Source organism: Carassius gibelio, chromosome B6 (genome assembly GCF_023724105.1).
Source record: "Carassius gibelio isolate Cgi1373 ecotype wild population from Czech Republic chromosome B6, carGib1.2-hapl.c, whole genome shotgun sequence".
NCBI classification, from domain to species: Eukaryota; Metazoa; Chordata; class Actinopteri; order Cypriniformes; family Cyprinidae; genus Carassius; species Carassius gibelio.
The window spans coordinates 21298826-21311446 of NC_068401.1; the positions used below are offsets into that span (position 1 = coordinate 21298826).

Sequence of the window (12621 nt, forward strand, 5' to 3'; positions counted from 1 at the left end):
TCCTCTGACTCCTCCCAGTGCTCCTATTGCCATTTGCAGAAAGTCATGCGCTCCCGGTAAAAAACAACCAATCAGAGCTGCGGTCCGTAACTTTGTTTGTGTTCAAAATGTAGAAAAATGAACATAATAAGCGAGTACACCATGAATCCATTTTCCAAACCGTGTTTTTAGCTTGTCCTGAATCACTAGGGTACACCTATAATAAGTGTTTATATTCGGACTATTTTAGATTGCTTCGGGGGTACCGCGGCGGAGTAACCCAGTACCTTTGTGATTCTTCATAGACATAAACGGAGAGAAGTAGCTCCGGCTATAATGTTCTTCCGCAAGATGCAAGCAGTTCTGTTTATTAACCGCTAGAGCATCAAAAGTTACCGACTGCAGCTTTAAAGGCAGTTCATCATTGATTCAGTTATGTCATCTCTGTTCAGTTTAAATAGTATCTGTGCATTTATTTGCAATCAAGTCAATGATATCGCTGAAGATCAAGTGACCCCAACTAAGCAAGCCAGAGGCAACGGCGGCAGGGAACCGAAACTCCATCGGTGACAGAGTGGAGAAAAAAACCTTGGGAGAAACCAGGCTCAGTTGGGGGGCCAGTTCTCCTCTGACCAGTCGAAACCAGCAGTTCAATTCCAGGCTGCAGCAAAGTCAGACTGTGCAGAAGAATCATCTGTTTCCTGTGGTCTTGTCCTGGTGGTCGTCTGAGACAAGGTCTTTACAGGGGATCTGTATCTAGGGCTCTAGTTGTCCTGGTCTCCGCTGTCTTTCAGGGATGTAGAGGTCCTTTCTAGGTGCTGATCCACCATCTGGTCTGGATACGTACTGGATCCGGGTCACTGCAGTGACCCTCTGATCTGGACACAGACTGGATCTGGTGCCTACGGTGACCTCGGAACAAGAGAGAAGCAGACTAATATTAGCGTAGATGCCATTCTTCTAATGATGTAGCAAGTACATCTGGTGTTATGGGAAGTGTTCCCGGTTCCGGTTTACCTAATTAATGCAGCCTAAAAATCCTTTAACGTATTTGGATATTAAAAACATATTAGTATGTTATGTGTATGCCAGGTTAAAGAGATGGGTATTTAATCTAGATTTAAACTGCAAGAGTGTGTCTGCCTCCCGAACAATGTTTGGTAGGTTATTCCTGAGTTTAGGAGCCAAATAGGAAAAGGATCTGCCACCCGCAGTTGATTTTGATATTCTAGGTACAGTATTGTTCAAAATAATAGCAGTACAATGTGACTAACCAGAATAATCAAGGTTTTTAGTATATTTTTTATTGCTACGTGGCAAACAAGTTACCAGTAGGTTCAGTAGATTGTCAGAAAACAAACAAGACCCAGCATTCATGATATGCACGCTCTTAAGGCTGTGCAATTGGGCAATTAGTTGAAAGGGGTGTGTTCAAAAAAATAGCAGTGTCTAACTTTGACTGTACAAACTCAAAACTATTTTGTACAAACATTTTTTTTTTCTGGGATTTAGCAATCCTGTGAATCACTAAACTAATATTTAGTTGTATGACCACAGTTTTTTAAAACTGCTTGACATCTGTGTGGCATGGAGTCAACCAACTTGTGGCACCTCTCAGCTGTTATTCCACTCCATGATTCTTTAACAACATTCCACAATTCATTCACATTTCTTGGTTTTGCTTCAGAAACAGCATTTTTGATATCACCCCACAAGTTCTCAATTGGATTAAGGTCTGGAGATTGGGCTGGCCACTCCATAACATTAATTTTGTTGGTTTGGAACCAAGACTTTGCCCGTTTACTAGTGTGTTTTGGGTCATTGTCTTGTTGAAACAACCATTTCAAGGGCATGTCCTCTTCAGCATAGGGCAACATGACCTCTTCAAGTATTTTAACATATGCAAACTGATCCATGATCCCTGGTATGCGATAAATAGGCCCAACACCATAGTAGGAGAAACATTTTGTTTGGGGGTCGTCTCACAAACTGCCTGTGGCCCTTGGACCCAAAAAGAACAATTTTACTCTCATCAGTCCACAAAATGTTCCTCCATTTCTCTTTAGACCAGTTAATGTGTTCTTTGGCAAATTGTAACCTCTTCTGCACATGCCTTTTTTTTAACAGAGGGACCTTGCGGGGGATTCTTGAAAATAGATTAGCTTCACACAGACGTCTTCTAACTGTCACAGTACTTACAGGTAACTCCAGACTGTCTTTGATCATCCTGGAGGTGATCATTGACTGAGCCTTTGCCATTCTGGTTATTCTTCTATCCATTTTGATGGTTGTCTTCCGTTTTCTTCCACGTGTCTCTGGTTTTGCTCTCCATTTTAAGGCATTGGAGATCATTTTAGCTGAACAGCCTATCATTTTTTGCACCTCTTTATAGGTTTTCCCCTCTCTAATCAATTTTTTAATCAAAGTACGCTGTTCTTCTGAACAATGTCTTGAACGACCCATTTTCCTCAGCTTTCAAATGCATGTTCAACAAGTGTTGGCTTCATCCTTAAATAGGGGCCACCTGATTCACACCTGTTTCTTCACAAAATTGATGACCTCAGTGATTGAATGCCACACTGCTATTTTTTTGAACACACCCCTTTCAACTAATTCAACTAATTGCCCAATTGCACAGCCTTAAGAGCGTGCATATCATGAATGCTGGGTCTCATTTGTTTTCTGAGAATCTACTGAACCTACTGGTAACTTGTTTGCCACGTAGCAATAAAAAAATATACGAAAAACCTTCATTATTCTGGTTAGTCACATTGTACTGCTATTATTTTGAACAATACTGTATTATCAAATTGCCTGAGTTTTGAGAACGTAGCGGATGTAGAGGATTGTAATGTAAAAGGAGCTCATTCAAATACTGAGGTGCTAAACCAGTCAGGGCTTTATACGTACTAAGCAATATTTTAAAATCTATACAATGTTTGATAGGGAGCCAGTGCAGTGTTGACAGGACCAGGCTAATATGGTCATACTTCCTGGTTCTAGTAAGAACTCTTCCCGCTGCATTTTGGACTAGCTGTAGTTTGTTTACTAAGCGTGCAGAACAACCACCCAATAAAGCTTTACAATAATCTAACCTTGAGGTCATAAATGCATGGATTAACATTTCTGCATTTGACATTGAGAGCATAGGCCGTAATTTAGATATATTTTTGAGATGGAAAAATGCAGTTTTACAAATGCTAGAAACGTGGCTTTCTAAGGAAATATTGCTATCAAATAGCACACCTAGGTTCCTAACTGATGACGAAGAATTGACAGAGCAGCCATCAAGTCTTAGACAGTGTTCTAGGTTTTTACATGCAGAGTTTTTAGGTCCTATAATTAACACCTCTGTTTTTTCAGAATTTAGCAATAAGAAGTTACTCGTCATCCAGTTTTTATATCGTCTATGCATTCCATTAGTTTTTCAAATTGGTGTGTTTCACCGCGCTGCGAAGAAATATAGAGCTGAGTATCATCAGCATAACAGTGAAAGCTAACACCATGTTTCCTAATGATATCTCCCAAGGGTAACATGTAAAGCGTGAAGAGTAGCGGCTCTAGTACTGAGCCTTGAGGTACTCCATACTCACTTGTGATCGACATGATACCTCTTCATTCACTGCTAAGAACTGATGGGGTCATATAATTATGATTTAAACCATGCTAATGCACTTCCATTAATGCCAACAAAGTGTTCAAGTCTATGCAAAAGAATGTTGTGGTCAATTGTGTCAAACGCAGCACTAAGATCCAATAGAACTAATAGAGAGATACAACCATGATCAGATGATAAGAGCAGATCATTTGTAACTCTAAGGAGAGCAGTCTCAGTACTATGATACGGCCTAAATCCTGACTGGAAATCCCCACATATACCATTTTTCTCTAAGAAGGAATATAATTGTGAGGATACCACCTTTTCTAGTATCGCATGGACAGAAAAGGGAGATTCGAGATTGGTCTATAATTAACTAGTTCTTTGGGGTCAAGTTGTGTTTTTTTGATAAGAGGCTTAATAACAGCCAGTTTGAAGGTTTTGGGGACATATCCTAATGACAATGAGGAATTAATAATAGTCAGAAGAGGATCTATGACTTCTGGAAGCACACCTCTTTTAGGAGCTTAGATGGAATAAAGTCTTATATACTGTACATGTTGGTTTAGATGATTTAACAAATTTATACAATTCTTCCTCTCCTATAGTAGAGAATGAGTGGAATTGTTCCTCAGGGGGTCTATAGTGCACTGTCTGATGTGATACTGTAGCTGACGGCTAAATGGTTACAATTTTATCTCTAATAGTATCGATTTTAGAAGTAAAGTAGTTCATAAAGTCATTACTGCTGTGATGTTGGGAAATGTCAACACTTGTTCTATACTGAATAATATTAGTTAGCAACATGTACTTACATAGGGTTAGATTTAGGATTATTGCATGTAATTATGCATAATTTTGTGCTAATATTATAGTACATGTAACATGTAACAAGGACACCCTAAAATAAAATGTTAGATTTGTATTATATATCTGTTATACAGTACAATATATTCATATTCAGCATAACTGGATTAATGATGCTGAAAATATAGCTTTGTATCACACAAATAAATTATATTATATTTTATATTATATTTTAAAAGTCAAATAGGAAATAGTATTTTCAAATTGTAATTATATTTAACAATATTAATGCTTTACTGTATTTTTGATCAAATAAATGCATAAGAAACGTCATTAAAACAATTTAAAATGTGTGTTTTCAAACTTTTCAAACTCATATATTTAATATTAAGCATTGATGAGTAGATAGATAGATAGATGAATGGATAGATGGATAGATAGATAATATTTATATATGAGCATTCATATAAATGTGAATTTTTTATTATATATAAGATATATTATGATAGATAGATAGATAGATAGATATTTATAAATGTATAAATTTTATTATATATATATATATATATATATATATATATATATATATATATATATATATAATATATACAGTACTAACTTTATTCAAATATATAATTATTCAGAATATTTATTGATTTTACATTTACTTTGACTTTTGCTTCAAAGTATCTCAGTGTGTTTTACTTTACAGATCTCAAATACAAATCAACTTTGTATTGTTTCTCTGAAAAGGTTCAGGCATTTAAAGTTAATTGCACACGTCCATGTATGTCCTGTGCTTCCCGTACACCTAGTTTGGGTTTGTCAGCGGGTGCGGCCCGCTCTCTGGCCTCCGCGGTGCAGATGAAGGCGTTAAAGCCGGACCCTGCCGGCTCACTGTGTCTCTAATGAGATAAAGATCCTCTAATCCCCTTCTCATCCTCTCCCTCTCAGGAAGAGAGCCGCAGCTCCACAAAGCATCCAAAGAGGGGATGCAGGGCTTGATGCTGCCCCCACAAAAGCCCCCTGACCGGGAGGACAAAAGAGGCCTCAGCAGCCCAGGAAAACAGATGTAATTAAAGAGATTAGACAAGGCAGAAAAGCAGAGGGGGAAAAAAAGAGCAATCTATAGAAAGAGGAAATGTTTTAGGGTTGAGAGGGGAAGTGGGAGCGTGATTATAAGTTAGTGACAGGAAGTGTGTTTGTTTTCTTCTAATTCCTTTCACAAACATTTGCAGCTTGTAAGCTGTTGGAGGTTGACAGGCTAAAGGAGCCATGGGAAATGAATCCTTAAAATGTCAGTGGTGCTCCAGAACCACGAAACCCTGAAGCATCTTGTCCAGATCTAGTCTGATCATCTTTCATCATAAATCAGTTCCACTTAGAAATCCAATGAGCCAAAGCGCTGGTTCAGTGCATTAACAGAGCTGTTCATCTATCATGATGTGTGTGTGTGTGTGTGTGTGTGTCCCAGCTCTCAAACACACAATAATGGCATTAGAAATGCTAGAGAAGCCCTGAAATGAGGCATGAGCTGCACCATCATGTTGTGATGATAATCCAAATGTTCAGAAAGAAAGAGCTGGAAAATCTCATCCTCTAAACTTGGCACACATGGTGTTGTCACATTTAGCTTCAATCTTAAATTTTGTTAACATCTGTTAAATCTGTGTCTAAAACTTTGAGAGTATCCCATATTTCTCTGTTACAAATTGAAGTAGTTAATAAATCTATTTCTAAATTGGGTTATTTAATGTGACGTGCAAAGAGTGCTGTACTTGACACCCACTTCCAGGAGTGTGACACTTCAAAAAAATTAAATAAAAAGAAAGTGCAAAATGCATTAAAAATTGCATTGTGCCTGTCTTAATTTTGCTGTAAACAAATGTATTAGAAATGGCCAAAATATAGTAAATTCATTCCAAAATAGAAAATTGTATTCAAAATTGTCATTTAAAAACAAAAATGTTAATTTAATATATATTGCAAATGTATTTAATATATAAATGTATTTTTTATACATCAAATTAAACAAAAGTCTTTGGATGATGTCTGTTTCTGTCATTTAACATCCATTGACATGATCAGGAATAACTATATTCCTGACATGAAATTGGAATTACTTATATACCTTACATTATCCAATAAATCCTTTATATTTTACAGAGAATCTATAAATATGATATATGCATGAACTGTATGACAGTGTTTTCATATTCTTAGCTTATTTCTAATTGTTGTTTGGTTATCTCACACCACTCTCACCTGTATCCACCAACTGACTGCTTGACGCTCATTGAAAAACCATATTTAATTATTAATAGCAGTTGTGCATGTTGCTGTAAAATAATAATATTGGGATTTACCCGTATTAGCCTAATTATATTTATGAAAAATAAATCCACGTAAACCGCTGCTTTATTGTGATGCATGTTCTAGTTCTCACATAAATCACAGACAGTTTATTACTGGTAAAGGATTCAATAAAATTCAATGAACTGAATTAGGTACTTGATGTTTTGTGTTTAGGTTTTCTGTCACATATCTATAAATGAAAAGAAAAATCATAAATCATCTTTATGATAACAATACATTTGCAATAATTAAAAATGTATTCAAATTTAATAAAAACACTCCTGTATAAATTACTTAGAAAATTGTTTTATATTACAAAAAAAAAAGGGTCAGATGTATCCTTGTCTTCCTCTTATTACTTTGTTGCTTAATATAAATCTGAGAGAAACTTCTCAGCATATGTGTGTTTGAGTGCAGCCAGTGCTCTCCGTCAGGATTAATCACTGGAGGTTAATTTGACGCTGTTCATTTAGTGCAGGAGGGACATGCAGGAGTGAAAAGCTGAGGCCCGAGCCAATCCCCCCTGGGCCCATTTATCTGTCAGACATGGCCAGCCTTGATTACAATTTGCAAAAAATTCATTAGAGTTAAGGCAATTGTCAGATCTCTCTCTCTCTCTCTCTCTCTCTCTCTCTGTCTGTCTCCCACCACTGTTCCTCTTGAAATCTCTTTCTGCTTTCGTGTTTCTCATAATGTCTATTTTCCAACATCAACCAGGGGTGCATTTCCCAAAAACATAGTTGCTAACCTGTTAGCAACTATTTGTTGGTTGCATTGCATCCAACTTAGTTGCAACTCTGGTTTTGGGAAACACACCCCAGACCAGCACATTTCAATTGTCTAACTGCTGTGTGTGTGTGTGTGTGTGTGTGTGTGTGTCAGTGATGATGAGGCACTGATTATGTCTGATCTATTTAATTATACAACTATAAATCTTCTAACAATAATTAAATTCCTCTGTTAAGAAAAATGTGTATTCCAGTTCAATAATGCAACATCAGCTTGTAAACCAATGTAGAATTAATAACTTTTTACACACATTACAGTTGAAGGTACACTATTAAAAAATAAAAAAAATAAAAGTAAAAACTATTTAATATGTAATGATTTTGCAAAGCAGAATGTAATTGCACATTGTTTGTATCACACATTGTAATTATTAGTGCATTCATTGTAATTATTATAAACGAATTAATTACATAATGTTTATGTTGTAAGAATGTTTTTTTTTCTCATTTACCAAGTGCTTAACAATTTCTATTTGCTTAAAAATCATATTAATAACAGGGTAAATATGTTACAGATGTTACTTATATTAATTATATTTCAGTAAATTATATACTTATAATTGTTGTTATGAATCTGTAAAGTTTAGACATTAATTGGCATAAGTGGGTTGTTTTCATTAACATAAATTCTAAACTCGTTTATAATCGGTCGAATGCGAATTTGACCGAGTGTGTATAAATTGTTATATCTGGCAGAATAATATTATATTTCGTGGAGTTTTCATGCAGACGCAAATGCAAAGTTAATATTATATATAGATAAAAACAGCATTAAGAATGAATAAATAAAACATTAATTAATTAAAGTACTACAATTATCTTTATTTAAAAAAACAAATATATTTTATTTTATTGATACACTTTGTCGAAATGGGTTTTAAAAATATGAACAGGCTATAGAAATGTCAAGAGCCCCGATGTGTAAATGAGATTATTGTGCTGTAATCTACTTCGTATACCGTAGAGCCTGTTTATGCGAAACGATATTTGATTTACATTTGCGTCTCAAGGTTCCCGACAAATCCCGTGTGGGTCGAATAAGCTCGTTCCGGTTCTTCCTTACATGAGGCAGGTCCGGAGATCAAGACTGGCACGCGGCTGAGGGTCTCTCAGTCTGACCCTGAAATCTATTCATCCTGTCACAGCACCGCGTTCAAATCATTTCAGATAATTTCTACCTACAGGGCAGAAACAGCGCGAACACAAATCCGTTCTGCTAGTGCAGTGATATTAGTAGAAATTATAATAATAATAATTGTTATTATCGCTGTTATTATTAAATGCTGTTTCAAATTATATAGAAAGAAATTGACAAAAGCTGCACAAATAATGTAAAAAAAAAAAAAAAAAAAAAAAAAAAAAAAAAGCTTGTTAAAATTAGCCCACTCAAACTACGAATATGTTTGAAATTCTGTTGGCACAGACTGTATGAACACTTAGTTTATTTCCCTCCACGCGCACTCAACGTGTTGCATTTAAAATAATAATAATAATAATAAAAAGAAGACAAATTTCTTTACAATTGTTTATGGTCCATCTTTAATCCACACAATATTCTGAAGTCAGTAAACTCATGAAACGTTAGCAAGTTTTTTTTTCTTCCTCACAATATTAAATAAATTAGCAGCGTGCCCGTGACGTATGAAAAGGTTACAGAAAAGGAAAAAGAATGCAAGAAAACAAACAAAATAAAATAAAAAATAAAGGCTATTTACCATAAGAAATAAAGAGCACATATTTAACAGGTTGTTTTTGTAAATTCGAGGGAATGGTGTTAATTTTACTATTCATTGAATTATATTGTGTTCTTCAGCAGAGACCAGAAGTGCTCATTTTAATAATATTATTAATATTATCACTCCTTTTGATAATATTAATCTCTGCCAAAACACAAGAACTAGACAGTCACACAGAACTAAACATAAATACATAGTGGGATTTCCTGAACTAAAAGTTGTTCGTGGTTTGGTCCAAAGTTAGGAAATAAAACTGCAGTTTCTTCCAGTATGTGGTCTTAGTTTGAACCTTTCGTTCGAGTTGAGTTTGTTGCTTCCTTTTCCTCGTTTGAACAACGCTGTCGTTTAAACGAAAAACTATATATATATAGTACAAACTATCAGCTGGATAGCTTGCGTGTCCTGGGTTCCTCAGAAACATCAGCCTCAAGAACAGTTTGCTCATATTGAGTATTCGCTGATGTGTCTCTTAGTCCTCTATCTAAACCCAGTTTATCATGGTCTGGCCTGTTCTAACTGTTGGTGTTGGCTGCGTATTGCAAACCGACTAACATGCACCGGAATGGGCACCACAATTTTGGGGTTTCTGGAGGGCTCTCCGGTTTTGGAGTTCACATTGCCCGCTTTGACCCGTTTCCACTTGGCTCTCCGGTTCTGAAACCAGATCTTGACCTGCACCTCGCTGAGCTTTAAGGCATGGGCGATCTGTGAGCGTTCTGTGAGGGATAGATATTTCTTACAGTGAAACTCCTTCTCCAGTTCTAAGAGCTGCTCGCTCGTAAAAGCGGTCCTCCTTCTCCGATTTTTCCCGGTGGACGTGGTGTTCCCGGCCCCATTCCCGCCGTGGACGCCATCGTCCAGTCCTCCGCTGGCGTCTCCATCATCCTTCTGACACATGGCGTTCCCAGGCCCGTTATCATCGGAGCTGTAATCTAAATCACTGTCCATGGAGAAGCTCTCGTCTTTCCTGTGACATTCATCCTCCTTCGTGTCGTCTTTGTTGTGACCTCGCACTATATATGGGAATGAAATAAAAAGCAGATTTAATTTGAGAACCGCCCGAGGCTTTGAGAGTAAAACATCTAAACAATAATTCGCTGTGGGGAAAGTTGTGTTTATTATTTTTAAAAAGTGTGGCAGGAACACTAGTTGCGTTTTCATGAAAATCTTATCGGGTCTTGTCTCGCAAGACGTTCTTCCTGTTTATTGCAGCCACTTTTACGCGCAATTACGCACGGTGATGGATCCCTTAGGAAGGCTGTTTGTACACCTCAGAACAAGACTTCTCAAACCACCTTAAAGTTTATTTTCCCCCTTACACATCTCTTTCGATTATTTCACCTTTTTTATTTTTCTGAAAATGTCATGTACATAGACCTAACATTTTTTTTATAAAAAATGTTTTTTTTTTTTTTTTTTTTTTTTTTTTTTAAGATTATACCTTTATCTAATGTCTATTTTTTTTGTACGTTGCAGCCAGTCATAGGCTAGTAAATGTTGGACTAAATTTATTTTACTCTGCATAAATATAAATGATACAGGTGACAGTGAATTTTGCTTAGTTTTATGGACATTTAAACACCGCTGGCCCTCCGATCCCTCAATTAAAACGAGCTAATTTAGTCATTGATGGCAGCTCGGCCTCAGGCGCTATTCGCTGAAAACTTGATCATTCACGAGTGTTACACAGAAATTCTTTAAGCCACAATCTTGACATTTTATTTCCGGAGGATTTGATATTATTATTTCTGTCCCACATTCCTGTCCCTCATCGGTGCGACTGGGTAAATTGAATTTAGGCGACAAAATTAATAGCGTAAAGCAGACCGGTAAATCATACAAAGAGAAGCCTGCACAATTTGTTTCTAGAATGCAGAATAAAACGTAGGCTAAAACATGTCAAGACGTAGATTAATAAATAATTCCAATAATCTCTTGATTATATATATATATATATAAATACATTTTGATAAGTGTTTGATAATTTAAAAATAGAGAAATAATAACAAGATAAGTTTTTTAATTTCACCTTATTATATATATTTTTAAAGATAGGCTAATTCAAAACCAAAGTCGGAACAGTAACGTAAACTATACAGAATGGGCACTAAAAAAGCGTGTAGAGTTCTGCAGGCTGTTTTGGCCTCACCTGTAGATGTGTGCAGGGACTGCGAGTCGTGAAATGACGGAAGGGTCGCTGAATCTTTTGTTGGAAACGTTTTCCCATCTTCTCCATCCAAACGAATATCCTGAGATTTATCGAACATGGCGTGAATAGACTGAGAGCCGAGCTTCCTCGCTGCGTCCTGGTGCTGCTGGGATGGCGAGGTGGAGAAGCCGCCGGGTAACGTGGCCATTAGCGTGGATGTGAGCGCCATGCCCTGCGCCAGGCTGGAGCAGAAGCCGCTGGGTAAGCCCGGGATCGGGTGGTGCGGATGGGTCGCGGGGAGACCGCTCTGAGGAAGAGTTGGAGGAGGTGGTGGAGGAGGCGGAGGTAACACCACTGACCGATAGGGCATAAACATGGGGTAGCCCGTGTACACGAAATGTCCCGGACTGGGCTGCGGTGGACCTCCGATGAGCGAGTCAATGCTGAACGCAGTGGTGCTTCCCACCGGACGCTGCATCATCATGAACGGCGTGCTGAAAGCTGCACTCATATGATCTTATATAGACAGTTTATGAAGTCCTGAAGTCCTGAGTGCTTCTCAGATGAGGATGTCACTGCTGCACAGCGTCACACACTGACTCTGGTAATCCTGTGGACGACTCTCTGTATGCGCAGTTCACAAAACCGTTGCATCTGTTTCGTCTTACTTCAGTGTCAAACTATTCTTGTTGTTGAAAGAATAGAGCGAGACAAGTGCATTGAAACGCAGATCCCTTGCTGAGAAATATCTGGTCGAGCATCTCAGATGAGCTTTATCGTCCTCCTTTGAGTTATTTCAGCGTCCTTGTCGCTTCTGCTTGGCCGCGTTTCATTTCGACCTGATGGAAGTCACCATAAATTGCTCCTCGCTCGTAGCATCAGCTGTGATCATCTGCTGAAGTGTGAGTTTGAATTACGCTCCTTCGGTTTAAGCGTCTCCACCATGCGCTCTGGCCACGCCCACCGCGACTCCGCGCATGCCATTGGTCCGGTTTCATCCGTTTATGTTGAACTGTCCTGACGCTCTAGAGCCGCGAGCTGTGCGCTGGCTGCTGTCTTTTAAATTAGAACGTCACTAACACAGTCTCACATTCCAAAACAGTCAAAACAAGAATCATGTGAGATGTGATCTGATGTGTATTTTGGCACTGCAATTGCATTTAATAGTTTTCCTAATGTTTTTCTTGATGCAAACCACCCTTATTTGGC

At 37.6% G+C, this 12621-nt stretch overlaps 1 protein-coding gene across 1 annotated transcript; it reads right to left on the reverse strand.

Annotated features, from left to right (window-relative positions):
- Positions 1–9038: 9038 nt before the first annotated feature.
- gbx2 (gastrulation brain homeobox 2) lies at positions 9039–12299 on the reverse strand. The gene is made up of 2 exons (XM_052559039.1): positions 11413–12299; positions 9039–10276 (listed from the first exon to the last, which is right to left on the reverse strand). Exons 1-2 carry the CDS (start codon positions 11921–11923, stop codon positions 9759–9761), a joined length of 1029 nt encoding a protein of 342 aa, XP_052414999.1. The 5' UTR covers positions 11924–12299; the 3' UTR covers positions 9039–9758.
- Between the last annotated feature and the right edge of the window lie 322 nt (positions 12300–12621).